This window comes from Lutjanus erythropterus, chromosome 6 (assembly GCF_056507025.1).
Source record: "Lutjanus erythropterus isolate fLutEry1 chromosome 6, fLutEry1.hap2, whole genome shotgun sequence".
Taxonomy (NCBI): Eukaryota; Metazoa; Chordata; class Actinopteri; order Lutjaniformes; family Lutjanidae; genus Lutjanus; species Lutjanus erythropterus.
The window spans coordinates 11,080,577-11,107,905 of NC_139322.1; the positions used below are offsets into that span (position 1 = coordinate 11,080,577).

The following is a 27,329-nucleotide window of genomic DNA, read 5'->3' on the forward strand; positions in this document are numbered from 1 at the left end:
GTTTAAACGATAGACAGACCTACAAATGAGTGAAAGTCAAAGAACATTGCTGCCCCAAAAACTTATCATTAAAGACAAGCTCTCCATCTGATGAAGAGCTCAGACATGTTCAGTAGCTCCAGCGCCACTGGTGGAAAAACACTCTATACTGTACACAAATATTCAGTTAAAAAAAAAACAAAAAAACATTATCATCAGTTTGCAAAATGCATTTAAAAGTTCCAGGCGGCGACTCAGATTACAGAGTGGATCATAGAAGTGAAAATGATAATGTGGACTCCTGCCATTCAATCGCACTCATGGCTGGCAGAACAGAGGTATTCACTCATATGATCATCTACTGTATATGGAACAATATAACAGTTTATTGAAGCATAGACGCACACATCAAATGCAGATCTCATTTTCCTTTATCTAGTAAATAAAGTTAAACTCCATTACAAAATGGTTCCGCACAGAAAAATCCTGACCCAGCAATTCAGAGAAAAAGGGTAGAAATCTTTCCGTCTATACCTGAATAGCTTTGCAGCTCAGTGAACACATGAGGGAAAAGGGAAAGAGACAGAAGATAAGAGTAAAGGAGGGAAACCAGAGGAAGAGAGAGCTGGAAAGAAATCGAAGACACAAGCTGGGTTCAATTTAGAGGCTTCCCACAGGAGGTGGAGTGACCTGTATCTGCTACAATAGAGGTCATGCAATTTTTAGTGGATACCCCCGTCTTCAGAGGATACTGAGGACCCCTGCCTTGATGTGCACATCCAGAGGAAAAAGCAAAGGGTCCCCGTAGCAGGCAGGACCCCCTGAATGACCCGACTGGTGGGTTCCTATTACAACTGCCTCACTACACCGTAGCCTCGCAATTGACACTTCACAGTAAGCTACAACACTAGCAATCAGCAAAGCTATCAAGCTCACAGGAAGTTACTATGAAGTCAGTCATCCAAAGAAACTCTAGCAATTCCTTATCTTCCTGTCTCCTACTTTCAGGAGCAAAATGATGAAAAAAGCGCCATGAAATATATTTAGTAAACTGTAATTGAGTGGAAACTACAGTAAGATGAAAGTATGATCACTCCACACGGACGCAACACATACACATAAATTAGCCTGGGTGTTCCTATTAAAAACACTTTGAAAGGAAATAGTGAAAAGTTGTCACTGCGACACTGTGGCTGAATAACTGTGCTCGCTGAGCAGCCAGAATAAATTGTGCAGGCATTTTGCCATCCAAACCTCAACTGAGTAGTTCAATGAAGAGCTGATATAAATAAAATCTGAACCTTGGTTAAGAAAGATCCCCACAGGACGCCCTGCACCTACTCCATTCATTGACATATTTTTCAGTACCTGAAGTGAAGAAACACTGTGTGCATCAAACCCAGAATATTGAAAGGAAAAGCTACAACAACAAATAAACAGACAAACAAACAAACAAATAGATGGACAAACATGACCTTTAAATTCCACTGATTGCCCCAGAGGAGCTAATGAACATTTCTGTAAACATTTGCAATCGGTGGAAGTCATTTTAATTACTCTCCACAGAAAAAGCCATGCATGGCAAGGAGCTCAAATGAAGATAAACATTTAATCAAGCATGACCTTGTGTTCGATTAGGCAAATTCTCCAAGCATTTACATCCATAAAAATAACACTGACAGTTCAGATTTGGCAGCACAATGGCAAAAATCTATCAGAACACTAGATGAATACAACTAATTTGACCAGATATCTCTAATAAAGTCATCCTAACCCACAGCAGAAAGCTTTTATCCAAACAGCATTTTAATGAGGTCAGCATTTTCCAAAAGGGATGCTCCAGGTTTTGCACCAGGAGTTTCAAGCCGCCGCCTGCAGTACAATCCACACAAACTCATGGCATACTCAATATAACTTCAGGTCTGTCTGTTTAATAACACACATACCAAATGGAGGAGGTTGCAAAGGATTTCCCGCAGTGTTTTGTATTTGAGGCACCCTGCTTTGCCTAAAATAAAGAGCGCCTCAGCGAATGCCGGGGGGAATTATTATATTTTTATGAAATTTAAAATTAGGCTAAGTTAAGGGAAATCGAGCAGTAAAGGCCATGTGTTTAATAAGTGAGGACACAGTTTAAACTGTTTTCTAGTAACTACTTTAATAACATAATTAATTGTGTCACAATCCATCTAATCAATCTCAGCATCGTGCATTCGATTTGCAGTGATTAATCAGAGCAGCACTTTGCTGTTTAGCGTAAAGTTTTCATTGACTTGTATCATCAATGCGCGTGATCAGATGGGAATGGAATTGTTTACGTCTTCTGCTAACCAATTCTCTGGGCAGAACTCTGTTGAAAAGTCACAGTTGAAGAAGACATGCTGAGAGGAGAACAACAACTGAAGTGGAAACGCAAGGCCCACAGTGCTGAGATTATAAAAAATGCAAAGTCACATAACATTTTGGACCACTGGTGAACTCAAGAGGAAGGCGACTACCCCTCCAGTGTCCCCATGTTTGAAAAACACAACACAAAAGTGCCCTCTTCGATGCCCCTATGGTAGATAAAACATTATAAGGTGCTCTCTGGAGTGTCCTTCCAGTGGAAAAATTGTAATTAAGCGCCAGGGTGGCCCAATGACCAGAACAGTGTGATTAAGTGTCCAGAGTGCTCTTCTAGTGAAGAAAAGAAAAACACAATGCATTGCCATATAGGCAGCCCTACTTGCTAGAAATTATTTTTAGAATTACTGCTATCTGACATACCTGACATTAAATGGTTAAATATCTCCCTGTGTGTTTTATTACAGAGGTATAGTAGTTGTTGTACTTTAATTCACTTAGTAAAGCAGGTTTACAACTGTCATCTAAACCAAGGATTGGAACTGTTTGATCATAAATGCATTACAATTTTCAATGCACTTCAGCCACACCACATGCACCTGGTGCCCTTTTTATTTTTTTCACCCCTGCCCCTCAAACAGCCGCCACTATTTTGGACTATTTGCAAGTGACAGTGTAATAGGGGGTTAACAATAGCCTAGGAACCAGACGATCCTGCAAGCTCATATTTTATTTGCTCTGGCAGCTGTGTGTGGCCACTATCCCATTCAGGCAGATTTCCAATCACAATGGTTAATTCAATACGTGGCAGGTTTGGTACGATGACTGGCAGAGAATCATACCAGTCCAGATTTAAAAAGTCATGCGTGAGACGTTTTGAGCACAGCACAGCAGACTCAAGTGCTGATAAAATATGAATCAAGATTCTGTTACTGCATTGTGTTATTTTATTTTTTTGCCTCGAATGTTTTAAGAAAAATATTTCAGAGTGCTGTTTAGCTGTAATTTGACAAAGTTTGCAACCAGGCCACCATTTTTTTCCTGCTTGAAAATAGACCAAGCACTGCCTCAACCTGCATGTGTTGCTCAGCCCCTACATTACGCGCTTAGTTGCACAAAAATTAACTCAGAATTAGTTCAACAAACCCAAAAGTGAAGCTTTGCTTTTGTAATAAACCTCCCGCACTACACATGCACATACTAAACACACTAAATTTCATTTAGTTTTAGAGTGTACTACTGGACTGAGAAAAGCATAATAGATATCATGCTGAACTGGAATTTTATTAACAGTCAAGAGTGAACCTTTCATCGGGAAAGATCTCCATTAAACACATGTGAGATGCAGAGCCTTTCATATTTTAAATTAAAATATTTTAGCTAAAAAACACACTGAAAAAAGTCATTTCTGTTTTCAAAGAACAGGTGAAGGAATAAAAAAAGGTTCATTTCCTCCCATAATTGTATTCAAGGGAGGGTATTGTTGTGTAAAATCAGAACAGCAGGATCCAAGATAACACAGTGGCATGGAGCGGGTTAACACAAATTATGTTTTAGTCAGAGATAAGGAGTGAATGATTACACCACACTGCATCCAATTGTGCTTGTCATTATCACACCTATCTTATAGTGTTACTGACAGTCTCTCAGGTTTATCCGATCTTGCCTTTAATTTCATTTGTGGCAGTTTTTGATCGCTGCTTCCCTGCCCATTACACCCGCTGCCCGGTGAGTCCACTAAGTGTTTCTGCTGGTGCTCCTGCTCTGTCCTGAGCGGCGGCATATTGCATGTAGGCGCCGTGCTGTGCTGCTGCTGGCGGTGGCGTGAGGCAGAGAGGATTATTCCTGACGACAGGGGCATTAAATGTGTAGCAGGCCGGTGGAGGCCTGAGCTGATGCTCTCTTGTCTGTTTTGGTTCAGCACCAGTTCAGAAGCAGTCCCTTCTAAGCTGAGTGGGAGCTCACAGTACTCAGAGCGTTGTGGCGTTCATTAAAGGCTGAGGGTGTCACACCAGCTTAGGCCCAGTGTCCTCCCTCAACCACGGCTTTCTGCTGTACTCCTCTGCCTCTGCTTTCAAGACCGAGTGACTGGGAATGAGTCACTTCTTTAAAATTGGCAAAATTTCTGTTTGTCAATGCTTCATAATGTCACACATTTGAGCCACTTGTTAAAAGTCAGCAAGGTTTATGTCTACAAGGAGGCTAACACTGAGGCGTCTAATCCAGCATGCTGTGGCAGAGAAAATATTACTCGCTCTTGTCCTCAGGACTCCAGTGGCAAGTCCTAAATGCTGTCATTCAAACTGTATGTTCATAGTTAAGGGGCAAACTCAAACTGAATAGCAGAAAAGTCTACCCTAAATAAAATCAGCTCCTTTCTTTGACTGGTGGTTTCCCAACGGATGATACACTCGCTTTGAATCCTATAATAATACACGGCCTGAATCAGAGCTCTAAAGTGAACCTAAGTGCAAGAAGTCCATCTTGAAAATAGCACTGGTAAAATTGCAATTCTCCAGCACATCTCGAGTCCTGCAACCTTCATGCCAGCGTAACCAAACATCAGGCTGACTCCGTTTGATCTTGAAAGGGATATAAGCCTAAAGCCGTTCCTGCGTGAGATGTCCTTCTTTAAAAAGATTCTAATCTCAACCGAAATGTCTAGCAAAATAGAGGTCATCGTGCCAGAGCACCCAGCAGACAATAGTGCTTCGCTGCAGACCTGAGAGGAATTCTGTGAGGATTTGTTCCTATGTGTCTCACCTGAGAGACATGGAGACATCGATCGCTGCAAGAGCAGTTATAGAAACAAGGTAAATATAGACTTCCTCGAAGTATTTATATTTTGCTGTACTATATAAAAAGTGGGCCATCATCTTGACTGATTTTAACAGATGACAAATGTCACTGGTTATTTCCACAAAAAAACCCAAAACAAAATAAAAAAGAAATAAAGAAAAAACAAAAAGGCCATTCTGATTATGACCTCCTTTTGTGTTTCTTTCAATAATACCTTGTTTTTTTTCTCTGTAAATTCTCAAGCACTGACAGGTACTTCTCTCCCATTGATAATTTGAAGGCTGACAGCATATCCGTACCTTGCACGCTGCTCATGATTCAATGACGTGAGTACCATTCAACCTTCTAAACTCCCATTGCCTCCCTTGAATTTTGATTCGATTGGTTTATCTAATTTTCCAGTAAATGCTTGAAATGTATTCTTGCACACCTTCTTTCTCAGGAAACTACACAGGGGAATCATGAGAATGAGATAGAAATGAATAGTTCTGCATTAGCTTCACTTCACCTCACCAGCAACACCACAGCCCCCAACACTCATTCTCCTGCCAGATTAAAGTTTCCAAGCAGCAAGTTGTACCCTCAATCATTTCCACCAAAAGTAAAATGAAGTGTGTACCTCTTCATGAATGGAACTGAAACAGAATTATCACGTATTTGAACAAGGTGCAAATGATGTACAACTGCAAAAGGTGGGTGTAAGGAGAAAGCAACTTTCAGAATATTCTTTCATACAGTATGTGCAACTTTTGGGTAGTTTTGCAGTCATGTGATAAATGAAAAGAATGTCTTCTTAGAGGTCCACTGGATATGTCAATGCGCACAAATAAAAGGAAGACACATAATAACCTGGTTACAATTACGAGAGATAAATGTGAGTGATTTATTATGAAGCCAAATAAAGATATTTTCAAATGTATGACAGCTATTTTATAACTGTCCTCCTCCTGTCCTTTCCTCTCCTTTTAGATTTGTTAGCAAGCAAGTTAATTATAAAACAAATTTTAATAAAAACAAAGCAAAAAGTCAACTTTTTTTTAAAACAATTTTTGCTTCATAATAGTTGCTAACTTCACATTGCTAACTCAGTCTGTTACTCTGCAGCTTCAATAGTCCACACTGACCAGCTACATCAACCTCAAACGGACAAAACTCAATAAATAACTCAATAAATTGTAATATTGAATCCCAGTAGTGTGTTTTCATTAGTGTATGATCACCTAAAAATAAGAATCCTTGAGTTTTCACTACCATAGAATGAGCCGTTTATATCTACAGACGAGCAAGTCCCCCTCCATTGAGGCTGCCATGTTGCCCCATCAGGTTTCTACAGTAACCCCAAGCAGATAAACCAAACATTGGTTGTAGATACAGCCTTTTGCATGTTGTGCAAGCTTCATGGCCACCGTAGTTTCTCTTATACACTTGAAAGGGCAGGTTGAAATGAAGAGTTTAGAATCTGCAAACCCTTTAAACTAGCAATTGACTATTTAAATGTTAGAAGATTATTTTTCTGCCATTCAAATAACAGATTAATAGAAAAATCGTTGCATCTCTAAATATCCCATCTATAATTAAAAAGAACCAAATGAACCACTGTTATCAATCTCTGTGGACCTCAGACATCTCTTCTATAGATTCCACGTTTTATTACCTGATAACTCACCATAGCAACAATAGTATTCAAACATTAAGTCACCAAACTGTGAAAAAAACATATTGAATCAAATGAACTTCAGCTCTAACCTACCTCAGACTACTGAGATTCCTTAAACGTAAAAAGTGGGAAATTAGTGCATTAAGCATGCCGAGCCGGTGCCAGAAATATGCACAGAATTGATGAGGTGTCACTTTCACTAAGAGTCACACAATTGCACCGACAAGAGCCTCTCTGATCCTTCCCTTCCTTGCCTGTCTGCCACCAATGAGGCACAAACACTGATTTGCATGGTCTGCACAAAAAAGAAACGTCCTTGATTTTAGGAAAGGTTGCCTTGCTCTCTTCAACCCTGGAAAACACCATTGGCATGCATACCACAACCCCACTGGAACCGTCTTTTTTGCTCATTTTTTCCAATATCCTATCAGCCCGCCAAACACCCACGAATCTGCAGCCCAGCAACACAACGTGGAGCTTTTCCTGAAATATGCCTCTTATGATTAAATTCGGTAATAAATGACAAGACATGCTAACAACTGTACCCGACAGCATTTATCCCCCACCAAATGCTTAGACTTACATTTTGAGATCAATTTCAAAGCCATGTTAATTAATTTAGACTGCTAGCAGCACAATGCAGGTCAGACAGGGCAAACAAGTTACAACATCAGCCAATTAGAAACACACAAGCGTTATACATTTTTTTCATAACTAGGGCAGGGCAACTGAGCTAAAATATGACAGATGGAGACTTGGATAAAGAATGCGAGTGATGAAGAAACTAGGTGTATTTCTTGCTGTATTAATCAACACTGTAATTTTGTACTTCCACAGATCCACGTCTGTACCACACATAAATAAACACCTTCATCTATTTCCTAAAATATACTGACTACACAAAGTCAGCGTAAAATAATATTTAATTGTATGTCAATGACAGATTGCCTTTTTGAATATCCTGTTCCTTAGAAACGAGTCTGTCTGGTGCCTTATCATCTGGTTGTTTTTCAGTCAATTAACTTTCATCACTGCAGATGACTATATTTATATGGTCACAATGTGTTAATCAAAAGCATGGATGGTTGGTTTTTGCATATTGGTTTTAAGCTTTGTCATGGTGTGTATTTAGTTCTAATTACTACCAGCTATTCTCAGAAAAGAAAAAAACTGTTTTTCATCTATCAATAGTGGAAATGAAAATGATAAATTCATCAACCTGTTCCCTGAGTAACACAGCAGGTTGGCAAATGAGTTCTGAGGCAAATGAAGCAACATACAGGAGGTCGCTGTTACAGAAATACAATATATGCAACATATTTAAGACTTGTGTCTGCATTGATGGGGTCAGTAAAATTATCCAAGAGCAAATCAATTATGTTATGGTATGTGTCTGGATCATTAAAAATGATTGAAAATGACAACTGTAAATGAATTCTTTCTAGAAATTTTACATTGTTTCTTTGTTTTCAGATGCATTGCATTATTATCTTCTCACTTAGAAAGTGACTGAACAAAATACCATTTGAAATTATGTATGTCTACCAGAAGCCTTTAGTAAATTTAGATTTAGGCAGCAGCAACTCCACATACCAAACACCAAACAAATCAAAATATCTTGAATGATTAAGTGCTAAAAAAATCATTTAAAATGTCTGGCCTTTAGGAAAAGAAAAAAGAAAAACCTCAGCAGAGGGCATCTGTGATATCTTCTTACAAAAGCAAAGCATTTTTGGATTTGATTTTCAAGAGAGAAGATGTAAATTGCTGTGTTATCTTCCCTAATGTGATGCAAATATGAAATGTGAGACACCTTGAGCTTTCACAGCGCCAATGTTAAACACTGTTTTCGTTTGCATCGAGAGCCCCTCACAATTCTTGCTAAATACAGCAGCGGTGAAGACTCAAATACGCAACTGACATTAACCTTTGATTTGTGCCAAACAGAGATTCCTTGCAAATCCACAGTAAACAAAAACTAAAAGATGAGATAGACATTTTACAACTCTCTCAGTTTAAATGTGAAGATAGAGGGATAGAGGATTTTGGTAATTTTGTGGTTTATTATCATATGCAAGCCAGAAACATATTCTATAACAGGTAAAAGTCAGGCTTTCCATGGAAAGCCCAGTGGTGATGAATACTCTATATTAATGAAAAAAAAACTGTGATGCAGCTAAAAACAGATATCAGGGGAAGCTTTGGGTCAATATGATGACAATCAATTTTAAGCTCAAAGCTGTAGTGCACAGATACATGTTTCTCAAGTTGCACTTTAATGTAATCAATATGAAAAACAATGGTAAATACAATACTAATAATACTAAATTCTGTTCTGTAAAATTGCTGCAAAGTGGGAACACCAGAGAAGGAACTCAAACTAATATATGTATTAAATATGTCCAGGAATAGATGGTAACATTTTCAAACACTGGCCCAACAAGCCCCTAAACTTGGAGGCCGAAGTACAACTGCATCTTCCTTAATCCTTTCTTAACTGTGACTCTTGTGCTGTCCATTTTTCACACTTCTGCCATGAATTCTGTTCTTTCCAATGACAAACAAACTAGACTTCTCAGCTAGTTAAGGAAACTGGTGGCACTCCTGCTTCCATTTACTCCTAAATTTTCATCGCTGTTTCTTTTTTTTTCATAGAATACCTTTTGTTTTTGTCTGAGCAGTCTGAGTAGGCTTAGCAAACCCAAACTCAAATAACCTCAACATATTGGTAGCCAGCCTGTGATGAGAAGTGTTGGCTGTTTTTGCAGAATGCTGAACTAAAGAGCAAAAAGAAATCAGGATGTTTGTGAAATGGTAATGCTGTGCTGGCAAAGGCTCACAGTATGGCGATAAAATGAGCCACAAGGGGCCACCTACATGGAATATTTGGTGGCCACAGAGTAGCTTTTTGTGGCCATGTTGAATCCTGATGGACTCACGACATATTTAAACATGTATGCAGTTAAAAGAAAATTTGAACAGAGTCTGCGTGGCTTGCAAACCTGTCTGAACAAGGCCTGAAATAAAAACATGTTTTATGGACTGGTACCGTTTGTAAAGAGATGGACTGAATAGAGAGTGGTGTGATAAGGAGAGGTGGCCTTACCTCATTAGTGTTCCACCGGTGTCTCTCCTTTGGCAGCGAGGTGCATTTTGGTAGACATTCAAGCAGCTTCTTGGGCAGGTATATTTTCAAATGTCCATGTTCATCTGCAACAAGAGCAAGACAAAACAGAATATTTAGCACAGGCTTCATACCTTATTGACTTGCTTGTCTCCCTCTTTATCAGTCTTTCAGTCTCTCTACAGCGAAACGCTGACTGTAAAATAACTATCCCCAACTGAATTAGAAAATTAATTTAAGAATAGTGTATTGCATACATTTTATTTTCTGCTCAGCTAAATTATTTTACTGTGAAATGCATTCTATCAGGGGACTTCACCGGAAATTTTTCACTGTCAACTTGTAAAGGCTGTGTCTATTCATTATTTAGACACAATAAACACCCTTGAGTGATTTTATAGCGTATGGGGATTTAGTATGGGAAATCTGTGTGCTGCAAGCCAGAATGTGGTATATTATTCAGGGAAATAATTACAATTACCAGGCCCGATGCTTACATCATAATGTATGTCGTTCAATCTAGAATTTACATTTCACAACCAGTTCACAAGCATTATAAAACAGTAAGGTTTAAAGGCGGCCCTCATGCATGAATGCATTCAAATGTTCATCTCATTCTATTGCTTTCTTTCTGCTCAAATATGCAGATGGCTTAAGTGTGAAGAAATTATATTTGTTTAGGGAGACAAAAACATGTTGAATTTATAATATCATGAAAAATCCCATTATAGTCTCGGGTTGCTTTTTTTTGTATCAGAACATGAGATGCAGGCTTATGTGGCAATAATTTTAGCAATTTACATATAAAATGGGGATATTCTAACCAAGGATCTTATCATTAATGAGTTTAAATGCAAAAATGCAGTGACTGTCAATCATAGTGAAATGAAAAAGGGCATCTTTTAAAGGGTAACTTTGGTATTTTTTAACTTGGACCTTATTTACCATGTTTTGTGTCTAAGTAACTAATGAGAACAACAATTTTTGAAAATGTTCCAGTGCTGAGGAAGAGCGCTGCAGCCAGCAGAGGCAAAACTAAGATATAATGTGATCCCTCAAAGCAACTGCGCAGGTGGGGGTTCGTGTGATTTTGGGTCATCCCATTCTTGTGAACGGGAATACCTTGAGGGAATTTCTGTAGCTTTGGCACAAATGACCACATGGACTCAAGAATGAACTGAACAGATTTTGGTGGTCAGAGGTTACTGTGACCTCATGTCCATCCCATTTCTGTAAATGTATTACTTCAAGAACGCTTTGAGGATGATCTGATTAGATTTTGGTGGTCAGAGGTCAAAAGTCACTGTAAATTCATGATTTCACACAAATGTCTCATAGGATACTACCAGTGCTGGAGAGTAACTACTTAACTGTAATCCGTAACAGTTATTTAGAAAAAATATGCAGTTAAGTTAGAGTTACTGATCAAAATGTTGTTAATTGCAAAGGGTTACATCCAAATATTCTTTTGAGGTTGCCTGGAGATCTGCACACTGCTGAGTGCACTCTTATAGATACATGTCTGATAACTTTAAAGATCACTACAGAGTAAAGAGTGAGCTAATTTTTGTTTAGCCAGTTTTGTTTAGCCAGAAACAGCCAGGCCCCACTATCTACTGCTACTGCTACCTTGATTGTTTTTTAAACCTTTAAAACACCAAAATTCACACAATAAGACAAATAAACAAAAGCACAAAGTCACACAAACAAACTAAACAATCAAGGCAGCAGCAGAACAGAGAAGTAAAATTACTGTTTTGTCAATGGAGTCTGGTCACTTTGCACAGAGCAATATAGGCTGAAAAATACCAAAGTTACCCTTTAAAGTTGGAGAAAATGTTATAGTACTAGTCACAAATAAAGTAATAGCAGGTGCATTAACATCTAAGACGTCAGTGTGGAAAAGGTTAATGGATCATTACAAAGAGCAAATAGAGACTTATGTCAGACTGTGTTATTGAAGAAATATTTCACCATGTGTATCATCTAAAACACAGCAAATAAACAACATGAGCTTTTTTTGCCTGTGAAGTTTAGGTTATTCCTATCCCCTTTTCACACAGACTTTGAGAATCTAATCTTTTGTATATGCCATACTTCTAATGCATTTACAAACTGCAAATATTGGATGTAGAGTTAGTTAATCCAGGTAATGTTCCAGCATGTGCAATCAAATCTATTATTCAGTTTTAATGTGTGTTGATTGAACGTAAACAAATGCACTAGAGGTAACGGAAAATACTGCATTTATCTGCAATGCAATTTAGCTTGAAAATGCTAGAAAACAACATTCTTTCACATTTATATGACTGTGGGTTAGGATACTCAGGGAAAAAAACGAGCAAGTAAAGGGAGAGACAGAGAAAAGCCTGAATATGAGTGCTGACTGTAGATCCCTGGGGTAGCTGATATCAGTGGTTGACTGGGAAAAAAGAGAAAAAGTTCAACCAAAGCAAAATACCACTTTAAAGCCAATACAAATAAGGCAGTAGTGCACTTGATTATGGGGATATAACAAGAGTGCGTGTAGCTTGCTGTACATCACAGCAAGAACAGAGTGCTACTTGCTCAGAAACCTCCATATGGAAAATTCAATGGGAATGAACAGAGTAGGTCCACAGAGATGGAGCTGGCTTAGAGCCGCTGAGCGTAATGTGTAAGGAGGAACATCATCACTCCCAGAGGAACACAGGAGTAGATCTGTAGTATTTGCCATTTCCATCTGTACCTATAATTTCGCATGTAGACTCAGCACAGGTATCTGTAATCATTCGCTTCGCCCAATTAAGAATCACATACAGCATCTGCTCCCAGGTACCACCAGAGTGGTTTCACTGTCAGATTTGGGAAACACGCTGCAACTGGATGATCAGAGATGTACCGAAGAACAAAGGAAGTTGTTTTTATGTGCAGATGTGTTGGTTGCACTTTATTTTATGGTACACTTACAGGACTAAACAAGCTGTACTTTGTATCACATTAGACAAAAAATAGAAATAATATGTTCTTTAATAGACAGGATTTCTTAGTGGGTAATTACAGACACATTATTAGACTTTCTTAGAGGGTAATTATGGAAAAAATACAACACAGCTGTGATATAAACCAAAGTGTATTATTTCCAACTGTTAGCCCCTTATTAGACTTTATTAGAGGGTAATTATGGACACATTACAACAAATCTGTACTGTAAATTAAAGTCTATGATTTTCCACTGTTAGACTCTTATTAGACTTTCCTGGAGGGTAATTATGCCCAAATTACAAAAGATCTGTACTTTAAACTAAAGTGTATGATTTCCCACTGTTAGGCCTTTATTGGAGGGTAATATTAGAACACACTGCAACAAAACTGTACTTTAAACTAAAGTGTGCTGTTTTCCACTGTTAGAGCCTCATTAGACTTGTTATGTATTGTTAGTATACCATTAGATGTATGGTGTCTAATCGTAGTGTAGCCGTGTTTGTTTACTGATTAATGAAAAAAAAATATTTTAAAACAAAGTACAGCTTGTTACGTCTTATTGGTGCACTATAAAACAAAGAGTGACTGATGTATTGTTATACAGCATCAACTTAAAGCAGGCAAGAGGCTGAAGTCTAGCTTTAATGCAGTACCACATATTTGCTATCTTTCACTAAAAGGGCCAAGAAGAGCAAGGGCCTTCAATATTGAAGCCCACTCACAAGTCTGAAATCACGCTGGATCCACACTCAGACACAGCATGGGTCAGTACAAAGTCTTGGCCATCTCCCATCTTACAAAATGTGCTCGGAAGATTTTCTCTTTGCAACTGACAGACAGCAGTAGCAGCAGATACATATGGCAAGTCTGTCTCGGCGCAGATTATTCAGGATTCAGCGCTGACCCTGGCACACCCTCCGATGACACCATTGAGACAGAACTGAATTGGAATATGTCTCAAGTATGTTGAGGATTTTCTCGCAGAGAGAGTTGAGATAGAAATCTACCGTAGGGGGATACGTCAATCTGCTCAATCTGCCAGCAGGCTAAAATACGTGGGATGAGAATAGACAGCACAGAGGAGCTTGACAAATGAAATAAAATCTCTCTCTTGGTTTTAATCATTTCACAACCTTATAATTTCACCAGACAAGGGCTGCAGCTAATGATTATTTTCATTGTCGATTAATCTCTTGATTATTTTCTTGATTGATCGAGAAAATAATTTGCTGTTTGGTCCATAAAATGTCAGAAACTGGTGGAAAATGTCAATCAGTGTTTCCAAAAGCCCAAGATGACATCCTCAAATGTCTTTTTTTGTCCACAATCCAATCAGTCTATTGTCATAGAGGAGTAAAGAAACCAGAAAATATTCACATTTAAGAAAGTGGAGTCAGAGGATTTTGATTTTTTTTTTCTTAGAAAAAATAACTCAAACCAATTAATCAAAATAGTCTGTAATAAATATAATAGTTGCCAACTAATCAATTAATAATGCAGCTCTACACCAGCCCCTGCACTACATGTTTTTGTGCAAAGTATTGTGGCTCTTCAACCCTCCCTACCATGGACCCCTGAACTATGCAAAACACATCTCAGCTCAGTATGCTTTGCACATGAAAATGTGACACAACTGCAACATGCATTTTTACTTTGAAATGCCAGTCTTGTATTTGTCAGCTAACAACCCCCCAAGCAACAGAGCAACCTGTGTAAACACTCAGGACTAACAAGATGTTAACTGGGTTTCTCTTAATCCCTTAACCTTACATGGACGCTTCTAAAATCAGGTTACCACTGAATCTGGGGAATGATCAGATTACTAATGTGCATGTAAACACACCGAATGAGACACCACTCTGTTATGAAGGCATTCGCATAAGAGCCCAATATATATTCATACATGATTACAGCAAACAGTTGTGACAGAAGAATAATTTCCATTGGGCACACTCTGGATAATGGTGTGTTGTTGTGTTTTACCAAATATATGAGCTTTTATATTTCAAAGCATAATTTTTCATTTTCATAGCAGGATTTTTACCTGCTTTATTAGCTGATAAGCTAATCTTAGCAAGCCAATTAAAGCCATGAGCCCTGAGAACTGAGTTCACAATTAATTAGCTGTGGGCTACAACTTTACAACTTGAGCACCACACTTTTAGCCTAAATGTGTTTACATTTTGGCAAACTGGCACTATTAAAAGCATGACAAATTAGCAATAAACAGTCCATATTGAGGAATGTACAAATCACTGTTAGTGGACCACTCTGATAGAGCAGAAAATTTTAATGACGACGATGATTATCAAGTTCTGGCACGCATCTTTTTAAAGATTTTTTAAGCAAATGTATGGACGTTTGTTTGATGCTTTCCGATGTTCGCAAAAAGTGTAAATAAAAAAAAATCTAAGCATGTGTACCATGCCTGTGTGTTCATATTTGACTGGGTTATGACCATGAGAAGGAGCACAGTTCTTTGACGCTCGCCATGGAAATCTCGGATTCTATGGGTTTTGAAATATCTTAATAGCCTCCTTGAGCTGTGTGCTACATCCACTGCAGCTGCTCCAACTGCTGACCGTGTTGATAGGCAGGCCAAACAGACCTTTTTCACAGCAGCCATTCCGACATAAAATAGTAGGGTAATCACAGGTGTTATCAATGATACTAATTAAGGTTCCGTTCCATTCAGGTCAAACGGAGTCAGGGTGCTGCTATTGTGCACGTTGGCTCACTGGAAAGGCTCTGCTACACTAAATGGATCTTAATCTAAATGGACCTTAATTAGTATCATTGCTAACACCTGTGTTTACTCTACTATTTCATATTAATATGGCTGCCATGAAAAAGGTCTATTAACAGGCAAAAATACGGTAACGAAGTTCCTGTTGCTTTCAGAACGCCAACATGCACCTGTCCCTTTCACCTCACACAACCCTCATGTCTCTCTCTATTAATCCCCCACACAACTTTCCTCACAGGTTCAAACCCCCTATATATAAATTTAAAAATCTAATTTACAGATTAGACTAATGTGAAAAATATAGACATACAGTGCAGTCAGAATATTCTCTCCAGCATCTTGGATTTGATATGAAACAAAAACTATGAGCTTAAGGTTGGTTTTCACTATGTGACGGTGCTCACATTTTACCGATACTGCTAAATGTACTGTACAGACGTGACAAGTCAGTTGCTTTTATTGCCAAACTGATGAATGTTGTTGATTAGCCAAGTCCGTCACCTGACCCCAATCCAAGTGAGCATGTGTTTCATTTGGTGAAGACCAGACTGAAGGCAAAAAGTCCCCAAAACAAACAAGAAATTAATATGGCTGCAGTACAGGCCTGGCAGCGCATCACCAGGGAACACGCCAAGTGTTTGTTGATGTCTATGGATTTCAGACAGTCCCTGAGTGCAAACGATTTGGAACCAAATATATAATATAATGACGGTATATGTCTACTGATCTAAGCCATCAAATATTCATTGAGATGTCTTGTCTTCAGTACTGTACCTGTGTAACTTTACAATATCCAAATTAAGACAACTATGCTGAAACTCTGTCCTGGTGTTAACAGCATCACCAGTGAAAAAGGCACTTAGTGTTGCATTTATCTGACATTTTTTTTCTTTGACAACATAATTATTATTTATTCAACACATTCTGGTGTGGGTGTTCATTTCCACTGCTAAATTAAAAGCATAATATACAACAATTTCATTTAAAAAAAAAAACAATGTACAGACTCATATTTCCTCATTTTCTTGTTATCTGGCTGTGCTTGAGACACTTTACCAATCCAAAATGTTGGTATTTGACGTCCTGGCAACGAGACTCAATCAACTATCTTTTTGGTGCGTGTGCTAAAAATTCCTGATTCTACCTTTAATATTAAACTATGCAAAGGAAAATAGTAAAGATGATGAATCAGGGAGCTGTCCAGCTTGTCGACTCGTAAACACAGAGTAGAGGCCTATAGCACATTAACATCAGATTATACAGGCCACTGTGTTCAAGGTTTTATCTATCTCAGATATAGATGACTGTATTTCTTTGAAGAACAGGCTAACTGTTGTCATGTTTCAAACAGCGCACTGTGCTTTGTGCTCTTAAATAAACCATGTGTTTTAGATGTGGCTCTTATTTTTTAGCTGTTCGGTGTCGGCCGTCTCTAATCTGGGAGTCCTTGTCTAACTTCAGAGGGGCCTTGTTTTTACACAAGAGTGTATCTTACGAGGCTCTCAAAGCGCACAAAGGTGAACTCATCGTAACTGTTGTCGAGTGCTGAGGTTTCTTTTCTACGGCGTTACACTCTCATAACTCTAAATGGTTTCTTTCTTTCAGCTGCTATTTATCTCCACTAATAATATTTCAGATGCTCCACGTCTACTGTTCCTTCCACCCAGGCGTTTCCACAGATGTGAAGGAGGGACTGTGAGCGTTTCCAATAAAGTATTTCTTACTAATTACGGATTTGTCCACTGTGGAATGAAAATCCACATATACTTGTAGCTGAAAACAACCGACAGGTGAATAGCTTGGATGCCAGATTTGGAATAGGTTTACAGAATATAGACAAGCTCTTCCTAATCAAATTGTCTGATTTGATCAGTGCATAAACAACAAATTACCCACAAAAACTTGGCTTTGAAAATGTAAATGTAGCTTTTTTTTTCTCAACCAGAAGCTCATCAAAGCCTGAGAGGAACTGCACTTCTTTGCATTTCTCATGGATTCCCCTGTAAAGTTTAATATTTATTTTGGAGTCTAAACAGCAGGCTTAATGACTGCTTGTACATTAGCCAAGAAAAGGGATACACAGAAAACTACTATTTGGTTGTAAAACACTAAAGTGCAAGACAGGCTGATACCAGAGCTTGTTACATGAGAGGATGTGCTGAGCTGAGCTGGCACGCTGGAGCCAATTACATTGTGGGTCTTGATGAGCGAGCTCACATACAAAAGGCTAAACAGGGAGAGGAGCTCTGTTCAGCACAGAGGCTACAGGTCTGCTGCTTTCATGTTGCCATCACCGGCCATTCAGAGGGAGCCTGTGCATGCCCCGCCATAATTCACATCACCCTCTGTCGAACGGGTATAAAGATATATATTTCTGTGTGCTGATGTTTGGATTATCACTGATCCTGGCTGCTAAGCAAACACTTGGGCTGAATTTAAGGGTATCTGTCATGCTAGCTTGCTCCAGCCCCACCCTAGAGACGAGAGCGAGGGTCATGAGACTGGAAAGGCTGACAAAAACAAATCTTTAATCAATATCCGAGCCCTGAACGCAAAACCCTCTCTCTTCCGTCTCTGTCTCAGAGCGCTCTGGGAGTGACAGTTTTTCTTTTTAATCTGTGCCCACATTGTGGAGAAATTGCAAGCTAATGTTTTGGCTATAGATCATTCAACAAATCGCTGCTGGCGGTGCATATCCAAAGTAACAGTTTGAATGCAAGCATTTTCCACAACAGTTCAGTGGCTAATATGGCTTAAGGATGTGAGGAGTGGTGTAACAGTATCTGCTTTTCTGTAGCTTTACCTGAGACATGAGGGAGGTGATTCACAGAAGAACAAACAGTCCTGTGGATAAACATTTGGCTCTCATCTCTGTCCAGTAAGAAGTGCTGTGAAACTGAATTAGGCCTATGGCAATGTCCGTTATCGTTAGGTTGGATGACAGCCATCCACTGGGCTGGACCAAAAATGCCCCTAAGAGTTTAGCTCCAAAATTAGCACGGTTAGCCAAATGAGCTTAGCTCAGACATATTTCATCAGCTGGGGTGAGAAATTTCAAGCCACCAGAAACAAAAAACACTCTCCTTCATCTGCTGCACATAAACTGAAGCCAAGCAACAAGTCATCAATGGTAGTAAATGATACAGATAAAAATAACTGTAAGAATTAAAGGGATAGGTCAGACTATGGGGTTGTATAAGGGACTTTCACCTACAGTACATGCTAGTTGGCACACTTCCAGTTTGGAGAAGTAGAGAGGGTAGCATCATCGAAACTAAGTAATGTACAGCTGTTGACAGGGTCGGTAACAAAATGTATTTTAGCCACCTAAAAATCATATACACAAATGAAGTCAATATCAGATTAAGTCTTTAGAATATTTTCACTGCTTAACCTCACCATCAGAAAGCTTTTACCGCCAGGAAGCGGCATTATATAAGTCAAATATCACACTCTCCAAACCAACCAAACTCCATGGATGAAATCCACCTGTTAGTTTGTTTGTGCTATTGGGTGACTTCTGTGAATCCAACAAAACAAACTAACTAACCAATCAAACCAGCAGTAGACCAGCAACTCCCGTGTTCTGCAAGGCAAAATTACTTATTTCACCAATGATGTCTGGTTGGTTTGAAGAGAGTTCGCTTATATATAACGGTGGTTTCCATTTAAAAAAAAAAAAGCCATCTGACAGCGTGGTGACCATTACATTGCGTAGTTTGGTGCCGGTGCCCTCCTCTGTCTCTCCTAACTGGGGGTGTGCCAAACCTCATACAACCCCAAATAAATAATCCAAACTATCCCTTTAAATAGCAAACCTTTCAAAATTCTACACTAATGGCGGCCATAAATCCATCACTTTTACATCATGAAGTAATTGCCCGTTTTGCCTATTTCCCAACATGGTGACAATTACATTTTAAGTGAAGGGAACTCAGTTTCTTTGCCAACATTGTGTCTTTTAAAGATAAAATAAGCTGCATTGTTTCACCTGGTGATTCACCCTCATCTGTTACACCCCCTGCAACTAACAATGGCGTTTGTTCCAAAAGCTTACTTTTGAAGAAGCAACCGACATTTTGATCACTTAATCCCTGTATTATATGGGCAGAATAACACTCACATACTTATGCAATGAAAGGAACAGAAACAGTATAACATCACTTATTATTTAAATCATTGTACTTGCATCTCTAACAGGGGATTTGGAAAAAGCAGTTTCTACAGCATGCAGTTTCCTTAAAATGGATGTGAGAATATAGGCAGTGAAATGCATGAGCATGACGACAAAGTATCTAAATTTAAACAATGCTCAACTTGAGTGTGTGGGTTGTGACATGCAGTAAGAATAATGGCCAGATCTATAGGAAGAAAGATGTCAAACCGGTCCAGTGACAGAGTTCAGACCAAAGGCAAAGGTGCAGTGGCAGGTTAACATGGTGAAAGCAGTTACAAGACGTTGGCAGATGACAAAAAAAGTCTAGACAAAAGAAAGAATAAGGTCAAATGTGAGGCCAAGGTACAGTGGTCAACTGATTACATGCTGTCGATTAAAAGCGATCAATCTGGTTGAAAGGCGTCAAAGAAAAGGAGTAAAGGTGAAGAGGGGGTTTAACCAGCAGGAGACTATGCAGTGGTATTTACAGTAATGTGATATTGCCCCTGTAGCCTTCAGATTAGGACACTTTCCTATGATTCAGCTAAGCTCCCACATTCTTGCTAACATCACTAATCATTGGCAGCCAAATGTTGTGACTTCCAGACTGATTTAAAGCCTCTGGGAATTTGGCTCGAAATAGTAAAAATGCATATACGATATCCAAGTTGAGTGTCTCATTAAGCAACCACAAAAAGTGAAAATAAACATTTATAACTATTAGAAAGCCTTAAACTAGTTCAGTCATTTCTCATGGCTGTGTAGGGACTGGCACATAAGGTTAGGCTATGTACTGCAAGAAAAAAAAAATCACCATCAGTTTAAGTGCACACTATTTTTAGACTATTTTCACTACTTTATTTTGCAATCAGCCTTTTCTAATGGGAAACTGAAGCCACCATTCCTTTAACTCCTTTAACACAAACAGTAATTTTACCTTGCAGAAAACCGCAGTTGCTGGACAACTGCTGCTGCTTTGTTTGTCTTATTGCCTGGCTTTGGTGTTTAAACACATTAGTTTGGCTCCAAACTAATGTTATTTGCTTCGAATCGAGGCAGTGGTAGACCAGCAGCTCCTCTGTTCTTTAAGGTAAAATTATTGCTTTTGTCAAAGGGGTCTGGAGCAATGTAAAGGCTTCAGTTCCCCATTGTTGAGTTGGCTCAGACTCAAGGAGGCAGATTAGAGATTTTGTTGCACCTGCTTGAGAGGGGCGACTGATGTGGATTTTTTTTTTTTTTTTTTTACTATTGATATGCAGAATTAATTACATAATTTTCATAATAAATGTCTGAGTACAACATGTATCAGTGAAGTGCAAAAAAACTTATATGACAATATTTCAACTTTGGATTAAAGCTCATTTCAAATACTTCTTAGAGGCTTACTATTATGTACATGAGACCCTAAATTACATAATTAGAGGGCTACTGTGAATTTGGGCTTCCAGTGGCTTTAACATTGAAAGCAACAAGATGTATTAAACTCTAAAATGTAATCAACATTACGTAGATTTAAATATAAACAAAACAAAAATTAAGTCTCCTGTTGCTCTGTGAAAGATGTTACATACTTCTCTTTAATGTGATCATCTAAAATCACTAATTTCAAGATACTTTAAACATCACAAAACTTTGCAAAATACTATTTAAGATGCTCAGGCCTTGAATATCTATAGCACTGATTTTTAATCATTGATTGATATTTTTGTATCTAGGGCTCCAACTAATTAATATTTTCATTACCATTTAATCTGTCAGTTATTTTCACAGTTAATTATTAGTCAATTAGTCTATGAAATGCCAAAAAAATATGGAAAAATGCTCATTACAATTTTCCAGAGCCCAAAGTGACATCTTCACTGACTATCATAACCAACAAAGAAAAGCAGCAAATCATTACATTGAAGAAGCAGAAACCAGCAAATGTTCTACATTTTTGCCAAATAAAATAAGCGAAACATTTAATGAATCATCAAAATACAGCTGTACAACAACTTTTCTTTCAATCTATTAATCAAGTCATTGACTAATTATTGAAGCTCTAATTGTATCTACACAGAATGGTTGTATTAGGCCACCAGTGTACAGAGCATGTGATTCGACCAAAGTCTATGCTTGTGGGAGATCCCGACCCGAGCTGAGCTTTACTACAACACAGGCCAATATAAGCAGTGTCAAATTTCCCTGGCAGTAATAAGAACGATAGTCCAGGGGCTGGTCTCCCCACAGCCTGATGGCTCCTGATGGGGACATGGAGAGGGGAACGCAGACTTAAAATAGCCATGTGTTAGTGTAGGACTGGGAAACCAATTATCTTTATCATTTGGCCTATAGCCTGTTCGATAACACTCTTACATACAGTGAAATTACTCACCGCCCACAAGCAAAGAAAAGTCTTACTGAACTTCAGTGTGGTGTTGCTATGTTACAACAAAACTACAACAAAGAGAACATTATATGGCTTCTAGTTATAGTGTCTAGGATGAGTTTAACGCACATACATACAACAGCTGTTGTAAAAGATGCAAAAGGTATAATTTTTCCTCCCAGTGGGAAAGGTTAAAAAAAGACTGAATGGCAGTGAGAGATTTGAATGATACTAAATCACACTGGACATAATTTATTATACAACCACACAATATTCAACATGTGCGTGTGTTTACATCCCCTTAAAGGGACAGTTTAGTTTGATGTGGGGTTTTAAAGGGTACTTATCGATAGTCAGTGCATTACCTACAGTAGATGGCAGCCCCCAGTTTGTTGAAGCAGAAAGGAGTATCTGTTATGATTCAACAAGGTGGAGGACCCAAATGCAGACAACAGGAGGGTACCAGCTCAAAAAGGTTTAATTAAATAAAACAACAAAACAAAGGCTTACACAGACACAGGAAGGGAAAATCCAAAGTCCAACAAAACAGAATCCACAAAAGGGAAACTCAAAAAAACAGTCCAGGTAAAAATAACACAGAAGGGAAACACAGGGGATACAAGCTGACTGGCATGGGAACAACCACAAACTGACACTGACACAGAGAAACACAGGGGCTAAATAGACAGAACTAATGAGACAGGTGGACACACAGGTGAAACTAATGACAATCAAAAAGAGCGGGAAAACAGACAAAGACAGGAAGTAAAAACAAAACACACAAGGGAGGACCAGGACTACCAAAATAAAACAGGAAATAACCAACAAAAAACACAAAACCATGACAGTATCAGCATGGAAGCTGAGCAACACACTGCTGCAATAAAATGGATATTAGCCACTTGAAAAAAAAAACTAAACTTCACTGTATGCTATATTTAGGAATATGCTATATTTCACAGCTTTACCTTGCCATCAGACAGCTTTTTCTGATGGGAATATAAGCCAAACATTGCTCTCTCATCACCAACCAAACTCCATGGGCAAAATCTGTAATTTTACTTCACAGAACACCAGAGCTGCTGGTTTATTGCTGCCTCTATTCATTAATTTGTTTGTGTCATTGTGTGACTTCTGTGAACCCAAATTGTCCTCTTAAAACACAGAAGTCACACAATAACACAACCAAACAAAGTGATTGAGGCGGCAGTAGACCAACATAGACGATTCTGCCAGTGGACTTTGGTTAGTGAGGAGAGTGGTTTACCATTTAAAAGAGGTGCCTGACAGCAAGGTAAATAGGTGAAAATGTCCAACACATTGCATACACGTCAACTGATATCATTTTTTTTTACTTCCATGTAGGTGTGCGATTTTTTTCAGCTGTTACTGATAAGCGATAATTACCTGCTTCTCATGGCTGATACCAACAACATAACTGAAAAATCGGATTTTTCTATTTCATAAAGAAGTAGCGTCTGTACACACCTGCAGGTAGGAAGGTTTGAGATCTAGTGAGCAAAGATGAATGATTTCATTTTTCACAGTTCTGACTGAACTAAATCTAATAGACATCACTATGACAACAAAAACAAAGAGTAGTTCTGACTCCTCAAAAGTTCATTTATTTTTTCTAGTAAAGTACATTAAAAAAAATCACAAATATACTTGTAGAGGATTCTTCCAAATAATTCAAATTAAATGCTTTGACATAATCTGTCAAATCAGATATTAGTAAAGCCAATATTTATTCAAAAATACATATGAACATAGCTGTTAAATGCCAAAATCGGCCTATAACTTATTGGCCATAATATTTATTGTGCATCCATACTTCTGTGCAGATGGTCGTTTCCACTTCTCCAAACTAGATGCATCCTGACCAACATCTACTGTAGGTGGGGCACCGACTATTCATAAGTACCTCACACAAGGCCACATCAAATAATCCGAACTACCCCTTTAATGACGATACTGGGGATGGACTATGACTCCATGTTGTTATAATAATATAGTGTAATACAGCAAATAAGGGAAGACTGTCAAAAAGTCAAACAGCTGAAAAAAAGGCCTAGGCCTATTACTGGAAGTTCAACAAACATGCACACACGGTTAACTGCCTGCAACAAACTGAAAATGACTCTTTATGTGTTCTCAGCCCTCACCAAGCTCACCCATCCATAAAAATCCCATCTCAAGGAGAGCAGAGGTGAGGTCTCTCTCTCTCTCTCACTACCTCTCTCTGGCTCTTGTTCTCTTTCACTTTCTCCCTTTTGCTTACACATGCACACAAACAAAGCCCTTCTTTCTGTGTCATAACTACTCCCACAATTACTCAGACGATTACTCAGATCAATGGTTTACCTGCCTGTTTGAGCTGCTGTATTCTGCTACAGAGAGCGTCCTGGTGAGGCAAGAAAAACCTCCAGGCTGAACGCATTAAACAGGGTGTCAGACATGGGTGCAGGATACTGTAATACCACGCAATAACATGAGGGAAAATAGCAAGACTGGCAAAACGTATTGTCAGTCACAGCTGTCACACATGAGGGGGTAACGCAAAAGTCTATCAACAATGTCCCTGTTACAGTCTGCATCCCTGTTTCATAGATGTGCACAAGCAGTCCTCTGCCATTAAATCTCTCAAAACATTCTCCTTTCAAAAAAAATAAAAAATACCAAAAAGATTTGGTGCAAGCAGCATAGCTCTCCCAGTGACAGAAATCGAGTGAGGAGTCTTAACAAGGGTTTGGGGGTGATTTCAGACTCTCTATTTAGAAATGACAATACATGAGCACACTTAATTACCCAGTCTTCTAGTCTGGATCAACAGAGTCTCGAAGCAGTGAAGAGACTGGTGTATTTATTAACAATGAAGGGCCTCCTTTCTGCTGAGAAACAATTTGCTATACAGAGGACAGTTTTTTCAATGGGCAAAGACAGAGGCTAAAATTCAGACGCATTTTCCAAAGAGGAATGAAGGGAAAATCACCCGCAAATAAAATCACGACTTTGGCCTATATTTTCTGACTGATTTGTTTTGCTTGTGACAGAAAATAGCACTTGTACACAGACTTGTAAGTGCACTGAAGCAATTCCCACAGACGCTGCTTTTTACAAGTCATAAAAACCTCAGCTATGATGTTGTGTTGTCTTTGTTCTTTGCCCCTAGTCTACAGTTCTCATAGAGCACAAATGTAATGAGAGGGAGGCAAAGGCAAAGATTAATCCATTTGAAGGAAAAAATATCATAGGGTGCCGTTTTTTTCAGCAATGCATAAATATATTTGTCATGCACAGTTTAATTTTGCAAGATTTTAAAGTCACATTGTTAACTTGAGTTGGTTTTTCTCTCCCCCATCAAATGCAGGTTGAAGAAAGGCAGAGAAAAGGCAAGTACAGGCCCATAATGGATGGCTCAAAATGTAAGCTTTCTCTCTGAGGGTCTGCTCAGGTCCTGATCCCCTGGCCTCAACCTGAAACAATCACTCTTAGTTAACGACAACACTTCAGCTATTGACAGCGTGATCCCGTAAAGCAGACACTTCAATCAACAGAGCAGCCGGAGGAGGTGTTGTGTTGGAGGAGAATAAAAGAAGGAGGGGGGCATGGGTGGGACGGATGAAATCAAGAAGTAAATAAATGAATCAATGAATGAATAATAGATTGGCCAGCTAGTGGCCTCTCGGAGCAGCAATGCAGTATTAATAACTGACTCTTACTGTTCGTCTCTGTGTCATCACTGATACTCTTAGGTGGACCATGGCCAGCATAACACACTGCTGATCTGTACATTCGATCCGGATTACGAACTTTCTTCAGTCCTTCAGGAGGCAAAGAGAAAAGTAGAGAAAATCGAGGAAAAGAAGCATTCTCCCAGCCTGTGATAACTGAGCAAACTCCCCATGCAAGCAATATCAACAGAAGCTATAGACAATATATTGAAATACATTTAAAACACACAAGAGCTGTTGGTCAAAATAATGTGCTGATAATAATATTAAAGGGATAGTTCTGATTATTTGATATAGGGTTGTATGAGGTACTTCTTGATAGTCAGTGTTTTATCCACAATGGATAAAGAGCAGCAGCACTGGTGTAGGAGCTGTTGTGGACAGGGTCAGTAGTAAAAAGTATTTTTGCCACCTAAAAAAAAAGGTCCACCTAAAACATCAATATCAGTTTTAGTGTAAGGTACATGTAGAAGATTTTCACTGCTTTACTTTGCCGTTAGATTGCTTTTCCTGATGGGAAACCGCCATTATATGAGCCACATTTTGCTCTCTCCTCACCGACCAAACTCCATAGGTAATATCAGTAATTTTATCACGCAGAACACAAGAGCTGCTGCTGGCTTAATTTGTTGTTTTGTTTGCTGTTGTGTGACTTCAGTGAATCCAAACTGTCATTTTAAAACACCAAAGTCACAGAGTAACACAAACAAACTAACAGATCGAAGCAGTGGTAGACCAGCAGCTCTAATTTTCTGCACAGTAAAATTACTGATTTTTCCCATGGAGTCTGGGTGGTGAGGAGAGGGCAACACATGGCTTATACAACAGCAGCTGGGCAGCAGTTTAACAGCTGTGAAAATATTGTAAATATAGTGTACACTTAATGTGAGATTAATTTTTTTAGGTAGACCTTTTTTAAGTGTCTAAAATCCTTTTTGCTGCTGACGCTGTCCACAACAGAACATTGCTTAGTTTCCATACTGGTGTTCCTCTCTGCTTCTCCAAACTGGGGGCGTGCCAGCCGTCATAACACACCGACTATCGATAAGTATCTCATGCAACCCCAAATCAAATAATCCAAACTATCCCTTTAATAATAATAATGACAATAAATCACAATGAATTTGTCTGTTGTCATTTAAAACACTGAAGTTCTCTATTGACTGAATAATTTTGTACCAAAGGGTATCAGTAATAAGGGTCACAGTAGCTCTGGTTTGATACGGGTCAATAACACTCCCTATTGTATCAGTAGTAAACTAGATGAATCAATACAATCAATCAGCGGAGGCCGTGCAAAGCAGTCAGTAAAGGTCTATTACAGGCAGGCATTAGGAATGATACGTCTCAGCAACCACAGACCGGACCTGGGTCCCATCCATCCACACCTCGCTGATTCAATTAAAAGGCTAGGGAGGGGGGAAAAAATGTAGTGCCTGATTCAACACAAAACTGGGAG

At 38.8% G+C, this 27,329-nt stretch overlaps 1 protein-coding gene across 1 annotated transcript in view; it reads right to left on the reverse strand.

Annotated features, from left to right (window-relative positions):
* Positions 1–27,329, reverse strand: part of camta1a (calmodulin binding transcription activator 1a) — a 411,604-nt gene that overhangs the window by 379,208 nt on the left and 5,067 nt on the right. Inside the window, exons 2-3 of the mRNA XM_084720554.1 lie at positions 25,859–25,960; positions 9,885–9,988 (exon numbers count right to left, since the gene is read on the reverse strand). Coding sequence (XP_084576680.1) covers positions 9,885–9,988; positions 25,859–25,960 — 206 coding nt within the window. The remainder of the gene's footprint in view (positions 1–9,884; positions 9,989–25,858; positions 25,961–27,329) is intronic.